The 16,618-nt window shown below is 28.1% G+C and overlaps 1 protein-coding gene and 2 long non-coding RNA genes across 11 annotated transcripts; 1 reads left to right on the top strand and 2 right to left on the bottom strand.

The window, feature by feature from the left end:
• The first annotated feature begins 1,427 nt into the window (after positions 1-1,427).
• Positions 1,428-8,009, top strand: LOC112805850 (vacuolar-processing enzyme-like). The gene is made up of 8 exons (XM_029287417.2): positions 1,428-1,776; positions 3,186-3,342; positions 3,512-3,597; positions 3,673-3,875; positions 6,414-6,462; positions 6,634-6,831; positions 7,535-7,741; positions 7,875-8,009. The coding sequence occupies exons 1-8, from the start codon at positions 1,492-1,494 to the stop codon at positions 8,007-8,009; spliced, it is 1,320 nt and encodes a 439-aa protein (XP_029143250.2). The 5' UTR covers positions 1,428-1,491.
• A 2,018-nt stretch (positions 8,010-10,027) lies between these two features.
• On the bottom strand, positions 10,028-11,579 carry LOC114924157 (uncharacterized). Its single transcript, XR_003810916.2, has 2 exons — positions 11,280-11,579; positions 10,028-11,202 (listed from the first exon to the last, which is right to left on the bottom strand). It is a non-coding gene; the product is annotated as an uncharacterized lncRNA (long non-coding RNA).
• A 584-nt stretch (positions 11,580-12,163) lies between these two features.
• On the bottom strand, positions 12,164-16,344 carry LOC112697271 (uncharacterized). 9 transcript variants are annotated; one of them, XR_011862577.1, is made up of 10 exons: positions 15,835-16,114; positions 14,962-14,980; positions 14,791-14,881; positions 14,578-14,633; positions 13,801-13,929; positions 13,487-13,720; positions 13,294-13,396; positions 12,966-13,100; positions 12,785-12,844; positions 12,164-12,420 (listed from the first exon to the last, which is right to left on the bottom strand). It is a non-coding gene; the product is annotated as an uncharacterized lncRNA (long non-coding RNA). The 9 variants fall into 9 exon arrangements; XR_011862570.1 differs by lacking the exon at positions 14,962-14,980 and having other exon boundaries at positions 12,785-12,847; positions 15,835-16,344; XR_011862569.1 differs by lacking the exon at positions 14,962-14,980 and having other exon boundaries at positions 15,835-16,344.
• Positions 16,345-16,618: the final 274 nt, after the last annotated feature.

Genomic DNA, 16,618 nt, shown 5'->3' with positions numbered 1-16,618 from the left:
ACAATACATAACATGTTACTTTTTTATTAATCAAATTATTATAATTCAAATTAATTTTAAAAAAATAATTTAAAATTATAATTTCAATCTTATCACGTGCATGACACGGGTAATTATACTTGTAGTTAAGTTATATTAGAGAATAATTTAAAAATTTTATTTAATTTTTTAGAGTTTAAATAATTTTGTCGGTAAAAATTCATCTTTCATATATATAACTAAAATTTTCATCTTTCACAGATAAAAATATAGTGTCTCAATTTTTAATAGTTAAAAATAAGTATTTATTCTAATAAAAAGAAAATATTTTAAATAATTAATTTGATTTGATTTTAAATGAATTAAATTGAAGTTTTTTTTTTTTTATTGGGGATGAGGCCAAGGCCCACGAAAAAACAAAAATTATATAGGGATAATTCTAGGGAGTTTGGAGCCCCTCATATCAGCTGCAAGGACATGGACTATAAGAATTAGAGACAACATACAGATAATTCCAACCATCATAGCATAACTATACTAAAATCTACCTATGGTATCATATATGTTATTTAATGTTATTACATTAAATATTAATTTTTAAACTATTAAAAATTTTATCTTCATTAAAATGTTATATATTCGTGGATTCAAACTGTGCGAGTTTCAAAAATATTATATTTTTGTGATGTTTTAAAAATATGAAAATATTTTTTAAAAATATCAAAAAAATAATTTTACTTTTTAATTTTTAAAATATATAAATCGCAAGGTGCGATTTCATTTTTTTTCATCTTTTAAGCTTTTGAAAAAGATTTGCAGAGTGTAATTTCAATTTTTTAAATTTTTCGCTTAAGTAAGTGTCGGGAATTCGAATCCCGTGCATGCAGCAATCTATTGGTCAGCGACAAATCTTTAAATAGAGCTTAATACCGCGACGAATTATTTCTTAACCTGTCGAGTTTGAGGCTACCATGAAAAAAAAAAGCACTATTTTCACCCTGGAAAAAATAGCCATTTTCGCTTACTTTCATACATGGGTTTTATCCATCGACCACCATATCATTTCAGATTTCACTTCACCAACTATGCATCCATACAAAAATTAATTTGTTTTTTTTTTTTTCAACCTGTACTAACTTTGTATTCAATTTGATCTACTAGTAGAAGCGACAATAACATACAAGCAAAGAGAGTAACACCTTAGTAGATAAACGTTATTACGCGCATTCTAATGATAAAATCGATGCATATTTGAAAAATTGTAAGTTTAATATCATCGTAAAAATCGGCTACTATAAACAACAATATACAGTACAAGAGAAATAAGACAAACTGTGTGTCATTGGTCAAATTCTGCTGTTATAAATTCAAGTTGAAGTGGTTGTAATATATGCATTATTATCTTCTTTCTCATAAAAAATATTGCATTGCATGCAAGCTAGGATGTATCACAAGATCACTGGTTTGGTTCCTTTATTGATAGCATCATTATGGCTTAGTTCGACAATTACCATGCTAGATTGTCGTGTCACTAATTTATTCCATCCTCTGAGTAACGAAGATGGAGAAGAAGGAAAGAAATGGGCTGTGCTTGTTGCTGGTTCTAAGGGCTATTTTAATTATAGGCACCAAGCTGATATTTGCCATGCGTACCAAATAATGAAGAATGGAGGCCTTAAAGATGAAAATATCATTGTTTTCATGTATGATGACATCGCTAATAATGAACTAAACCCAAGGCCTGGTGTTATAATCAATCATCCCAATGGTTCAGATGTTTATAAAGGTGTCCCCAAGGTAAACATATATCTCTCTACCAATTTGGTCTTCTAATTCTAATATCACAGAAAAGAAATTAGAATACTTAATTATTTTAAAGAGTAATAATCACAAATCCTTTTTTATAAATATTGATCAATATTTTTTAGTTATAACAATAATCTAGTAGCTTATAAGTCACTAGGAGTTGTATAATGCTATGGAGTTGGGGCTCAAATCTTATTGCCCTTGTCTGTGTGTGCTGTCTGTGTGTGCGTATATGCATGTGTTAAAAAAAAAACTATTAGCTATATTTTTTTTTGTTGAAAATTGATTATTATATGTCTAATCACGGATAAAAAGTTTTAGGACCCAAAAATAAAATAATAAATAATTAAATAAACATGAAATAACTGAATGAAAGTTTTATTTAATTTTGGCACATACAAAATTTTTTTGAGGTAGGGCGGAGATTTCCGCTCTGCCTCCACTAATTTTTGAAATTTATAAATTTACTGGATTATTTTAATAGTTTATTTCTTATATATGTTTTGTAGTCATTTCACACATACATATATACCAAAAACTCTTAATCCTCGCCACTCTCCCTTCTTACCGCATCGTCACATCTCACTGTGCCATCACCCTCACTGCATTGTGTTTTCTATTTGCGGCGTTTTTTTTCATAACTCTGTCGTCGTGTTCATTCTTCTCTCTGTTGCCGTGTCTCCCACCTCGTCCACTATTCTGTCCTCTAGCTCACCGTTGCGTCTCTCCACTGTGTCATTTCGAAAGAAGTTACCATCTTGTTGTTTAGACTTTTTTGTATAAAATCTTGCTGTTTTTGTATAGGATAAATACTTGTAGCTCTATTCATATAAAAACTAATAATTAGTTAGAATTATCAGATAGATAAGGAATGGAGTCCCCATAAAAAATGGAGTCCTGTGGAGAATGGGGATGGAAAACAATATTCTCCCATGACAGAAAACAAAGACGAAAACAAAGAACAAATCTAAAGATGGAGATGGAAGCAGTCCTACCCCCCGTTGACATCCCTTAACATGTTCCCTTATTTTAATAAGTTTAATTAAAAGCTAACTTTCAATTTATCAAAAAGATTCAATATTTTAATATCATGAAATAAATTTATTGACAGTAATAGGACCAACACATATTATAATTAGTATTTACTTAGTAATAATTTATATTCATATTTATAAAAATTTATACATATAAAATAAATATATAATTTATATTTATATTTATCAAAATTTGTAGGCATAAATCAATATAGCTCATACTTATATTTATCAAAATTTACATATATAAATCGAAAAATTTATTTATCGAAGTCTGTTTAATGTTTGTGCTAGTTAATTGCTAGTCAAAATGGCTAAAATCAAATGGCCCAAAAATTTTGTGATTGAATAAATCAAAATTTGTAGGATTATACTGGAAATTACACAACTGCGGAAAACTTATATGCGGTGATTAGCGGTAACCGGAGTGCAATTACAGGGGGCAGTGGTAAGGTGGTGGATAGTGGTCCGAACGACACCATTTTTATTTTCTATGCTGACCATGGTGGACCAGGAATTGTCAGTAAGTAATTACCTTTTAAGCAACTTATTATTTCGAATGGAAAAGAGTTTTTTTGATTTTTTTTCTTAGAAACATTCTTACATCCTTCTCATGAGAAAAGTATACATAGTATTATACAGTGATTGATAGATAAAACTATTCAATTGAGTAAATACAATAATTTGATCAGGTATGCCAGTTGGGGACGATGTTGTGGCCTATGATTTTATAGATGTTTTGAAAAGGAAACATGCTGCTAATGCCTACAAAAAGATGGTCAGTTTTTCTTGAACGCTGACTTAAATTTTACTTGTTGAATTTATTTGACTAGTTAATTTAAATGGAAAAAAGGTAATATACTTGGAAGCATGCGAATCTGGGAGCATGTTCGAAGGGATTCTTCCAGAAAACATAAACATATACGTAACCACCGCTTCCAATGCAAATGAGAGCAGCTGGGGTTGTTACTGCCCTGGAGATCCCACCTATCCTCCTCCTCCTCAGTTTCTAACTTGCCTGGGAGATTCCTATAGCGTTTTATGGATGGAGGACAGGTCTGTATGATAACTAAACCATTTATTTTTCAAAGGAGTGATGCTAGAAGCCACTATTTTTATTTCAAGATCTGTCAATTACTTTAAAGTTAATTACTTTGAGATTTATCTTAAATATTGGGGATAACAATTTTTTTTTTTTTTTACTATAAACACTTCTATTTTAGCATTTGATATTATCTCCGGGCGAGGCATCTGTTTGCTTTAAAATTACTTCATAATCATTCTTATATGATTTGAATTGTTCTGTAGAAGTAATTTCAACCTCTAATAGTACTACATTTGATATTGGCAATCGTTTTTATAGTTTTATTAAATATATAATTTGATCTCTATATTTTTTTAGTTGAATCTTTATACGATTTTTAATTTTGTTATAGGTCTTTTTCATGTCAAAAATATTAAAATTACAGAATATTTTTTTAAAAAAATATATAATAAATTTAATTAGGTTTTTAATTATAGATACTTTTAATTTGTAAAAAAATATTCTATTAATTCTAATATTTTTTAGATTTACAAAAATTTAATTAAAAAATTAAAAATAGTGTAGAGATCCAATTAAAAAAATTTAAATATCCAATTATAAATTTGATAAAAAATTATAAAGACCAACCAAATAATTAAATTTATTCTGATCCAATAAACTTTTGTACTCAAGTTTTTCAATTTTTCTTATCTACAGATGATTTTATCCACCATTATTCTTCAAGTGCTTATGATAACTGATAAGTTAATTAATTTCAAAATTTTATTTGTACTTAACAAATAATAATAACTTTTGGGAAAGTAATATGTTGTACAAAAAGATTTTAAAATGTTTTAACCCTTAGATTCAAATGAAATACGTCTACATGTTCAGGTGGTTAGAAATAAATTCTTCATACAAAAGGGACAAAAATTAGAGATCAGAGGTTGCTAGTTGCTTTGAAAAAAAAAATATATATATATATATAACACTACAAAACTTTAATTTTCTTAAAATTATATTAGTTTTGTCTTGATAGTATAGATTGTAATACAAAAAATTTATAAAATTAAACTATTTTTATAAAAAAATTATAAAAAATAAAGTCTGGGTTGACTAAAAAGATAAAGGGTTTTGTAAATAAAAAAAATTTAAATAATAAATTTTTAGTTATTATTTTTATGTGAAAGAATTTAATTTTTTATTAATAATTAATTTTAACATTTATAATGTAAAATTTAAAATAATTTAATATGTATATTTTTACATTTGATTAGGTGTTAAGTTTATTGTACAAATAAAAATAATTAATTGTCATGCTTGTTATTTAAAAATAATATTTTTTCTCTTTATCTATATAAAAATATAATTAGATATTAGTATAAAAAAATTTATATTGATGGTTATAAAATTAATTCAAAATCAATTTTTTTAAACATTGAATCTTGATTCTAATTATTGATCACAACATTAATATTCTGTCCAAATTATATGAAATAAATATTTTGAAGGAAGAAAAGTAAAAATATAGATTAAAAAGATCAATAATAAAAATGTAAAATGCAATAAAAAACTAAAAAAGTATAATAATAATAATAATAATAATAATAATAATAATAATAATAATAATAATAATAATAATAATAATATTTTTATGTGAAATATTACAGGATCATTTTTTAATGATATTTAATTATAAATTTAATACATGTCTTATAATTTTATGAATTTATTTAAATTATATTCTTTTATTAATTTTATATTTTTTAGAACAAAAAGGTAGAGAAAAATAGAGATTGAAAGAGAAAAGAGAGAAAGATAAAGAAAAAGGAGAGAGGAAATTTGTTAATTTTAAAAGAAAAATTTTATTTTAATTATAATGAAAGAATATCTTGTGACACATTTTAGTTTGTCAAATTAGTAATATAAATTATAAATTATATATAGAATAAGAAGATGAGAGAGATAAATAAGAGGATGTAAAAAGAAAATTTATTAATTTCGAAAAAAATATTTTTTTAATTTTAATGAGCGTCATGTGATACATTTTGGTTGTTAAATTAGTAATATAATATAGTTATATTTTAATTTTAGTTGTAATTAGAGAATGTTATATCGTACATTTTAGTTGTTAAATTTGTAATTAGTTATTGATAATAATATATAAAAGAGATAGAGTGAGTGAAGGAATGAGAGAGATAGAGAAAGGGAGATAGAAAAAAAGAGATGACTTTTTAATTTAAAAAAATTAATTTTAATTATAATAAAAAAATAATATGTGATATATTTTAATTATAAAATTAGTAATATATATATTTTTAACCCTAAATTATGGAGTCTAAAAAAATTATTGTTTGTTATTGTTGTTATTAATTATTATGCAACTCCTGTAAAACTTTTGTGATGTTTTAATTGTACTGTTGGATTTTGATTTATCCTTAATGACAATATTAAAAGAGATAGACTGAGTCTGTGTAGATTTTTACTCTCTCTTCTGGGTTAAGTGGCAAACTAACATCCGAAAAACAATCTATTAACTTTTTTCTATATTTGAATTACCTTTCGGGCAGCGACGAAAGCGATAGGACCAAAGAAACTTTACAACAACAATATGAAACCGTAAGTAATCAATTTACGTGTGTGTGTATTTATATATATATAAGTAAAGGTTTTCTCAATTGATTGAAGTATGAATCACTATATGATTATAATTATATAGTTAATATATAGCTGGCACTATAGTAAAAAAAAAATTGGTCATAAATGAATATTTTGGTGATTGATGCATAGGTTCGTGAGAAAACATTATCTTGGGCAGGAAAAGGTTCTCATGTGATGCAATATGGAAACAAGAACTTCACAAATGATTATCTAGTTACCTATATTGGTGCCACCGGCGTGAGTGAGACTTCAAATGCATATTCCTCTTCTATCCCAACACTACTTGTCAACCAACGAGATGCACTTTTACTCTATCTTACCCACAAGGTCATCATTTCTTATATATGTTTTCTACTTATTATTTATTATATGGCAACAAATTTTTTATTACAACATACATATTTTTCATCATTTCTTTAACAAAATAATTTTACCTTGAAAACAAACGGAAATTATTCAAGCGGAAGATTTTCAGCCCTCTTATAAAATTCAGCTTTGTGATCAAATAAAATTTCAAGTGTTGTACAAAAAATTTAAATTTAAAATCAACTTTGAAATATTTTTAAAATCTCTAATTATATCTCAATTATTAAAGATATAATTATTTATATACAATCTTCTATTAATTTGAATTTCTGAAAAGAAGTAGTTTCATTACTTAATATAAAAAAATTTTGGAGATCAGTAATTTTAGTATTTTTGGCCAAATATGTAGTTAGCATAAATACTAAATTATTTTTAATAAAAATTTATTAATTTATGTGTATAAATTCTGTAAACTATATTGACTTATGTATATTAATTCTGATAAATATATGTGCAAATTATATATTTTTTGTGTGTATGTAAATATATATGTAAATTATTACAAGTCAAGGGCTGGATCAAAATAATAATATTTGCTAATCATATAGTATTACTGAATTAATATTAAAACTTTTATAATTAAAAGGACAAGAATTTCATGCTTATTATCTAAAAAAATTTAACATAAAATAAATTAAAAAGAAATGTTTCTTTGTGATTTCAGTTGGAAAATGCTCCGGATGGATCTAGTGAGAAGGTGGAAGCTCAAAAAATGTTAGTAAATGAAATAGCTGAGAGAGAGCATGTAGACAATGTTGTGAAGAAGATTGGAGATCTCTTGTTTGGTGAAGATAATAGTGCAACGTTGATGGCAAGTTTTCGTCCATCAGGCCAACCTCTTGTAGATGATTGGGACTGTTTTAAGAATTATGTAAGTCAAAAACTAAAATAAAATTATATATAACGTAATCTAATAAAATTAATTATTTCGTCACTATTAAATCTGTTGCTTTCCACCAATCACACATATTCATATAATTGTGCTTTGCTTCCATATCTTGCAGATAAAAATTTATGAAAGGTATTGCGGTACCTTGTCAACATATGGAAAGAAATACACAAGAGTTTTTGCTAACATGTGCAATGCTGGTATTTCCGAAGATAAAATGGTTGCAGCTTCTTCTCAAGCTTGTCCCTAGCTAGGAGAACCATGGTTTCTTAATTTCACCCTCTTGTTATTAATAATGTAATAATAATGAATAAGTTAATAAAGGCCACGCAATGTAAGAAGAGTATAGATATATTTTTATTTTTTTAAATAAAAGAGAGAAAAAAAAAACAAAAAAGGTAGCCAAATTAATTGGCTGGTTTTATATTAAGCTAATAAGATGATGAAGCTCATTCTAAGACTGAAATTATTTTATCGGTAATGTTAGAGAAACGAAAAATAATTAATCTAAACAATTAAAATTTATTTTATTTAGTATTTATCTGTAAAGTGCATTAAGTAAAACTAAAAATAATAAATTTTGATCATTTTTTGTTAATAATTTTTAGAATAAACTATTGAAATGGTACTCGAAAATTCATAGTACTGACAAAACAAATTTCAAATGATGATAATGATAAATAAGTTTTCGAAAAATTTAAAAACATGACAAAAGAGTTAAATATTAAATATATATTCTAAAAATAATTTTAGAAATTAAATTTTGATATAAATTTTTGCGATTATTATTAAAAAAATATTTTTATCTTTAAAATTTAATCATTTTTTCTCAAGTAATTTTTGTTTTTAAATTTTTTCTATTGTGAATAATCACATTGTTTGAAAAATAAAAAGAAAAATTTAGAGATCATATTTTATTTCAAATTTTTTGTACACCTTTTAAATATTTATTTAACTATTGTCACAAAAATTTAGATCTAATGGATAACCCATATACTAAATATAAAAGTTTGCTTATTACTTATAAAAAATATAATATTTATTGATTTTTAATTTGTTGTATTTTCAAATCATTTAGTAGTTAATCCTATTCTTTTATTACCAAACATTTCTGTTATTTTATACGGTGCTCTCCAAGATAGCTATTCTGGCCATATAATGCACTACAAGAAATTTAGCTCTTTGCAGCAGAATTTTATGTCATTTTGTAGAGGTTTATAACAGCTACAAAACAGCTTTTGGGGTTTCTAAAATTCCTAAAATTTGAAGTGCCACGAGCATTTTTATGGAGGTTTTTTTAAACCCCATAATTTATTCAGTGGAGGTTTTATGTGTGTTTAGTGAGGTTTTATATTGATCTTTTGTAATAGTTTTAAATTATTTTTGTGGCAGTTTAAAACTCCCACAAATTAATTTTCTAGTTTAACAAAGTATTAGCTATTTTGTAGGATTTTTAAACTTCTACAAACCTTTTGATTATTTATTTATTTTTAACTTTAAAACATTCATTAATTCCATCTCATTTACACTCTACTCAAATTAAAAATTTATTTTTTAATATTATAATTTAAAAACTAAATCTTTTATAGCACAATAATTTCTCAATAACACCAAAACAACAATAATTCCTCAATATAAGACAATGTAACTATATATATATATATATATAATTTCTCAATGTTAATAGTTCCAAATATAATTGCATATGGTATAGTTCTACATAACTATTACTATTTTTCTTTAAACAAAACAACAACTTTAATGTTTTAATATCATTTAATTACATAAAAGTCTCAAATATTTGTCTTCTTATATTTGTTGCTAGCACCAATGATCTCCTAGCAACAAATCTTGTTTGCACTAAATCTGCAACAACCTCATGATGATTGCTCTGAATCTAAAAGTAACCAAATTATGACTATAAAACTGCTACATGATGAGAAATGCTTTGCAGTTGTGAATATTTAGAAGTAAAACAGCCAATAAAGCCCAAAAAAGCACCGCATTCGCATAGAATGTTAATTGTATAAGTCTATAAGTACAAGTACGTGTAACTATATATTTGCAAAAGGTCAGTTATAGTGTACAGATATAGAGATAAAGATATCTGCCCTTCTTGATTGTAATGATGACACGTGAAACTATGCTGTGCGCGAGGAAGCAGCTTGCAGAGCTTGCTGCAGGTTGTCTAACAACTTGTAATTGATGCATGCACAGCTGAGGTGAGCACCCTGAGAAGGTGTAACGGGTTCTTATGTTTGGGCTCCATTTTTACAAGTAGTGAACGGCCATTTAGATTGAAATCAATGGGCCATTGAGCAAACATGAGTGGATATAAAAAAAATCTACGGTAGTTTTAAAACCGCAGCAAATTTATGTGGATTTTTTAAAAAAATTGCGACGGTTTTGAACCACCGCAATTTCATGCACGAGCTTAAAAAAAACTGACCAACTACAATAGTTTATACCATTTTTGTTTACTATAACCTATTTTCTTTACATTATATTTATTAAAATTTAGATATTAACATAAAAAAATACTAAATAAACAATATCATAATTAACAAAGTGTAAGGTTAATCAATTTGAGAAGTGAAATAGCATAGATAATTTTTAAGTAGAAAATCATTGTTAACAGATGAGCATCAACCAATTGCATGAGATGTTTTTACAAGCAAGTAATTAACTAGACAAAAAGTTACAAATGAAAATGTTGAGCCTTATCTTGCTACTACACTCTACACAGTGAAGGATACAAAGAACTATATATTAAAACCCAAAAAAACGTGTTCATGTGATTCTGAATTGTGAAAAAAAGAGAAACAAAATGGTGAAATGGAACTTGAAGGAAAAGAAAAACAAATGCATAAACATCAAATAATAAATCACATATCCTGTGACTATGGGATCTCTCTATCCTTCGCCAATAGTCCAACTAATTTTTAATTAGAGATTAAATTAAATACATTATTAGGTAAAAATCAATAACTAAACTGTTAAGTGATAATCATCACAAATTATCAAAAGACTGAAATTGGCATCCAAATTAAAAAGAAAAAATTAGAGACCCAAGGAGTGAAGAACAAACCAAATAAAAAGAGATGATTGAACAGATCAGTAATAGTGAGCAAGAAAGACCCACAAATTGAAAGTGCAGGGCGACGCGACAGCACCGATGCGTCGTTGGTGGATTGGATTTCACTTTACCGTCTTTTGTTCTGTGTTCTTCGCAAGAACAAAATAAAACAAAAGAGTAAATTGAAACTAACTAAAAAAGGAAAAGGTATGGATTTGGAACCAAATAATAAAGAAAAAAATTTGAACCAAGTTAAATAAAGACATAATCTCAACCAAGTGGCACATGAGTAGCAAGCAGATCTGGGATAGAAGCATCATTTGGAATGGGTAAGGAGGCACTCCTCCTCTTATAAAAACATAAAAACCTAGCCAAAAAAAAGAAAAAATAAACGAAATACCAAATAAATAAATAAATAAATAAATAAAGGAAGAAGGAGAAGACCTTGGGATAGGCAGTGGTGGAGTTGATGGAGGTTGGAAGCGACGCTGGCAGGATGCTCACTAACAGCTTAGAGGAGACGGCGAGCGGACCTGGCAGATTAGAGGAAGCAGAGGACCAAGGTGTATAGAGAACAACGCTGAGAAATCTCGAGACTGCAGCAAAGACGGGGAGAGAGAGAGAGAGAGAGAGAGAGAGAGAGAGAGAGAGAGAGAGAACTCTGGTAATTGTTAGGGTAAACACAATGACATTGAGGTTTAAGAATAGAAGGAGCGAAGCTACGAGAAAAATAAAATGTATTGCAGCTTTTTCCAAAACGGCTGCGTTAACCACTACTAAATTAGTAGATAGCGGCTGATTTAGAAACCGCCTCTAAAATGGAATTGCCATTTGCCACCTGTCTTGTAGTGGCACTACAAGGAATTTAACTCTTTGTGGCAGATTTTTATATCAATTTGTGGAGGTTTATAACCCCCACCAAATAGTTTTTGGGAGTTTCTAAAACCCCCAAAATAAATTTGAGGTGCCACGAGCACTTTGTGGAGATTTTTTGAAACCCCATAATTTATTCAGTGGAGGTTTTGTGTGTGTTTAATGGGGATTTTATATTAGTCTTTTGTAACAGTTTTAAATCACTTTTGTGGCAGTTTAAAATCCCCACAAATTAATTTTCTAGTTTAACAAAGTATTAGCTATTTTGTAGGATTTTTAAACTTCCATAAACCTTTTGATTTAGTTATCTTTAACTTCAAAACATTCATTAATTCCATCTCATTTACACTCTACTCGAATTAAAAATTTATTTTTTAATATTACAATTTAAAAATTAAATCTTTTATAGCACAATAATTTTTCAATAACACCAAAACAACAATAATTCCTCAATATAAGACAATGTAACTCTATATATATAAAATTTCTCAATGTCAATAGTTCCAAACATAATTACATATGGTATAGTTCTACATAACTATTACTGTTTTTCTTTAAACAAAACAACAACTTTAATGTTTTAATATCATTTAACTACATAAAAGTCTCAAATATTTGTCCTCTTGATGTCCGTTGCTAGCACCAATAATCTCCTAGCAACAAATCTTGTCTGCACTTAATCTGCAACAACCTCATGATGGTTGCTTTGAATCTGAAAGCAACGAAATTATGGCTATAAAATTGCTACATGATGAGTAATGCTTTACAGTTGTGAATATTTAGAAGTAAAAGTGCCAATAAGACTAAAAAAAGTACCACATATGCATAGAATGTTAAGTGTATAAACCTATAAGTACAAGTACATGTAACTATATATTTGCAAAAGTTCACTTGGGAGAAAGCAATAGTGGCATCTCTTGAGGAGGTTTATACCAAAAGAGGCTAAAGAGAGACAATTAAATAAATTAGAGAGAGTTCAATCAACGAAGGAGATTTTATTTTTTGATGACATTTTGCAGTGACACATACAAAAATTAACATGGATTCAGAAAAGCTTGAGCAGTAAGGGTACATACCTTCGTTATTGTTGGGGAATTCCTCCTAGAAGGGTGAATAATAAATCACCTACTTAGTTTCTGCTGCAGAAAATGTATGAAACAGATTAGCTTAAGCAGAATCTATATTGAATGTTAATATCGAAAATGTATCCTTTGGATATCAAAATCAACTCAAAGTGAAGAAAATTTATCAATTTACATGCTAAAGACTCATTCGCTCCTACTTCTAGTGACGTGGATACTCTAGCCTAATCTTCTGCAGAAAATGGTTTTCTGTACTTCTGTTGCTCACTTGGTGAGGCAATAGCAAGTGATTTCTGGTTTGATAAGACATCTGTTAAATAAAAGATTATTTGGCAAAGCAAGTCCTTGAAGAAAGCAATAACAAAAGATGACACCTATCTATGAGACACTAATAAACTAACATAACTTAAAACTTCTTGTAATTGATTGCTTTCTCAACAAAACAATAAGCAGTTTTAAACAAATTGTCCTATCTGAGTACAGGTATCGGTTAACTAACTCACCGGTGCTAGGATCAGGTAAAATTTTTCTCTTTCATCTACAAACTTCAATGAATTTTTTTAAACGTTTGCCCTTTGGCATGATTACATATCAACAAACACTAAACTGTTAAACATACAAAATAATTAGACATTATACTAATAATTAAACATAAAACTGTCAAGCACATAATAAATAAAAAGCTTAAAATGTTACCTTTGATAAAGAGTTTATATAACATGACAGTGTTAGAAACATGCGTCTTTTGAAGTTTTGAATTACATGGTGACCTTAAAATTTGATTTATAAGTTATGAGACTATCTCTTAACAGTTAAGTGGTTATGTACAATGGATTCGTTCATTCCCATTCTGCTGAGGTCATCAATAAGCCTTCTTTCTGTTATGTGGTTTCCAATCCCAATTCTTCTCTTTATCTGAGTTTCTGCTTGCTGCTCATTTGTGCAGACATAACCCGTCAGGATATGAAGCTAGATTAAGGGAGAGAAAAATTATTAAACACAAGCCAAACCTTTATTTCATTTTCCATTTCTGGTGTAAGTCTGATTTGTTGGTGTATTCCAGACCAAACAGCATCCATTGTAGACACGGTAAAAAGCCTTATTGCATCTTTCACACGCTCCTCAATAGAACATGAGATCTGATGAAGGAGAAATTGAGTTAGACTGTCTAAGATGCAGGTACTATATCAAAAGAATAAACTGAAGGAGAAATACAAAGAATGATTAGACTTAGCCAATATATTTAGTTTCTTATACGACATAGCATATTGAGAGGATCAGTGGAATCATGTAATTTGGATTATCTTCCAACTCAAATACAAGAATTTAATTAAAAATTTTATAAAATTATAAAAACTAATATAGTAATTAAACATTTTATTTATTGTAGGAACATAAAAGAAAAGAGAACTAATAGAGAGTGCAGTGGGCTCAACTGATGTAACAGCTAGCAAGGTAAGTGGGGAGGGTGTGTGCTGATAATATACACACATACTAGAAAGAAATCATCATTTGATTTCGTTCAGTTCCTCTGTTTTTATCCCCCCCATTCTCCTCATATTTCTCCCATTTTATCTTCTCTATTTTCCTATTTCTACTCTATTCTACGGCCACTATTCTATATTATTATGATTGGTACTAAGTTCTTACAAAGGATTAACTAATGTTTTACCTAAATCGAAGCAGATGTTGCGAACCGGCAAGTAAAGTATATGAAAAATGATGGCAATACGTACAGTTTCATTTTAGCAAATGTCTCATTCAACCTAAAAATATCTTCTAGCTACCTTACTATAATTGGTATAGTAGCTTCTCCAGTTTCATTGGCTTGTTGCCTCATATCCTGTATTTTATTGCAAAAAAAAAAATCAAATCAAAATTGACATAGTATGGACAAGGCAATATATAAAAATTAACATTATTGTAATGACTGATAACTGGTAAAAACTAAAAGAGATATCAATTTTTTTTCTATTAATTGGTCACATATTCAACCTTACCTGCCTGATTTTCACATAACTTTTCTGCAGTAATGTTGCAGCAGATTCTGATAGACGAGGGTAGCATTCAGTCCAACAATAGTGTAAATACCTATTTAAATCAAATTTAAGTTTATCTGCCAAATAATTGAACGAACTGCATGAAAATATAAGTTCAGAGATATAGCTTACCTATTCAGCCAATTCTCTTCTTTAGAACCATGTACAATGCACAAAAAAGACTATACTAATTAGAATTAACCAAAGGAACCACCTCAAATCTTTTTAATAAGTCTAAAAGTATACATATTTTTCATCAAAATTTTAATTATAAATTTAGTCAATCCAAAAGTTAAACCATAGATTAAAAAACAAATTATATATCAGAACTTCATAACTAGAATCAATCTAACCTTGAAATAGACCACCTAAGATTCCAACCTTTAGGATAAACTCATATGTATGTGAATTCACTTAGAAAACATATAGCAAGTAGATGCCAAAATCTAGAATTAAAGCATAATAATCACTAATAATATATAAGTCTAAAATTAAAGCACAATGGCCATTAATTTGCAATACAAGTACTAATAAACAGTCAAGAACAATAAAAAATAAAATTGATAACCAAAACAACAATAAAGTACAATCAACCAAAACCATAATCAAGACAAGACATAAACTACATAAACAATTAAACATTATTGAGCACTAACAAGCAGTAAGTAGCACAAATTCTTTGAACACAATAAGCAATAAAGCATAATAAATCAATGAGAGAGAAACTAATATCTCTGAAAAATATCTTCCTAAACATATATTACTTATAATATTTTTCACAATTATGTTCAATGTTTTTTTTCGGTTAAAATCTAACAATAAAAAAATACAAAGCAAGAGGGGATACTAGTGAGACAGCAGCAGTAGAACTAAGGACGCGAGACAAAGAAGAAATTTATTGTTAACAAAGAAGAAATATCAGCAAATTAATAGGGAAAAAGAAGAAAAAGAAGTACCAGTAGCAGTTCAAAAGAGAAATTGGAGTGAGAGAAAGCGGCGTTATACCGTGGCAACTACGGTGGCATCAACAGTAGAAACTGTGGCGGCAACGACGGCGGAAATTGAAGTAGCAACAGTGACAACAACGATAGTATAAAGAGAACAGATCTGAAAACGCGTTGCTAGAAGAGGTGACTCGATCCAAAAGCTTTTGACCCCCAACGGACACGGCAGTAGTAACGGCACCGGCGACGAAAACGGCAGCGGAAGTGGCGGCGAAAATGGCGTACAGAACTTAGGTTTCATCGTCATTTTCATCTCAGCTAACTTAGTCTCTCATTTCTACGAAAAAAGAAATTAAGTTTTGAAGAAGAATTTTAAATTTTAATAATGAATTAATTATTAGTGAAAATTTTTAAATTGATATAAATAAAGTGTATCGTAGAAGTTTTAAAAAGCTTCTATCAAAATACTTCCTCAATTAAATATTAATCTTGTAGTGATGAGTAACACAATGGTAATTCTCTAAGTCAAACTACTCTTTAAAATGTATAATTTTAAAAAGAAAGTAATGATGGACAATATTACATTTCAAAAACTCTTATATAAGTTTCCACTTCATTTTGGCATGGAATAGCTTTTGCATGTGGATTTTGAGGTGTGGATAGTAGTCTGTTAGGGTTATGGGTAGTGCACGAATAAAATGAACATCACCAATATTATCCAGAATAACCATTCGGATACCAGGAATAATAAACATCATGTTATAAAATCACTCATCCCAAAAACTTAAGTTGATTTTGGAGCTCACTGAGAATCAAACCCTTGACCTTTCGGATCTAGAACTCTA

Source organism: Arachis hypogaea, chromosome 6 (genome assembly GCF_003086295.3).
Source record: "Arachis hypogaea cultivar Tifrunner chromosome 6, arahy.Tifrunner.gnm2.J5K5, whole genome shotgun sequence".
NCBI lineage: Eukaryota > Viridiplantae > Streptophyta > Magnoliopsida > Fabales > Fabaceae > Arachis > Arachis hypogaea.
The sequence above is the reverse complement of the archived record's forward strand: the minus strand, read 5'-3'. Positions and strand labels throughout refer to the sequence as shown.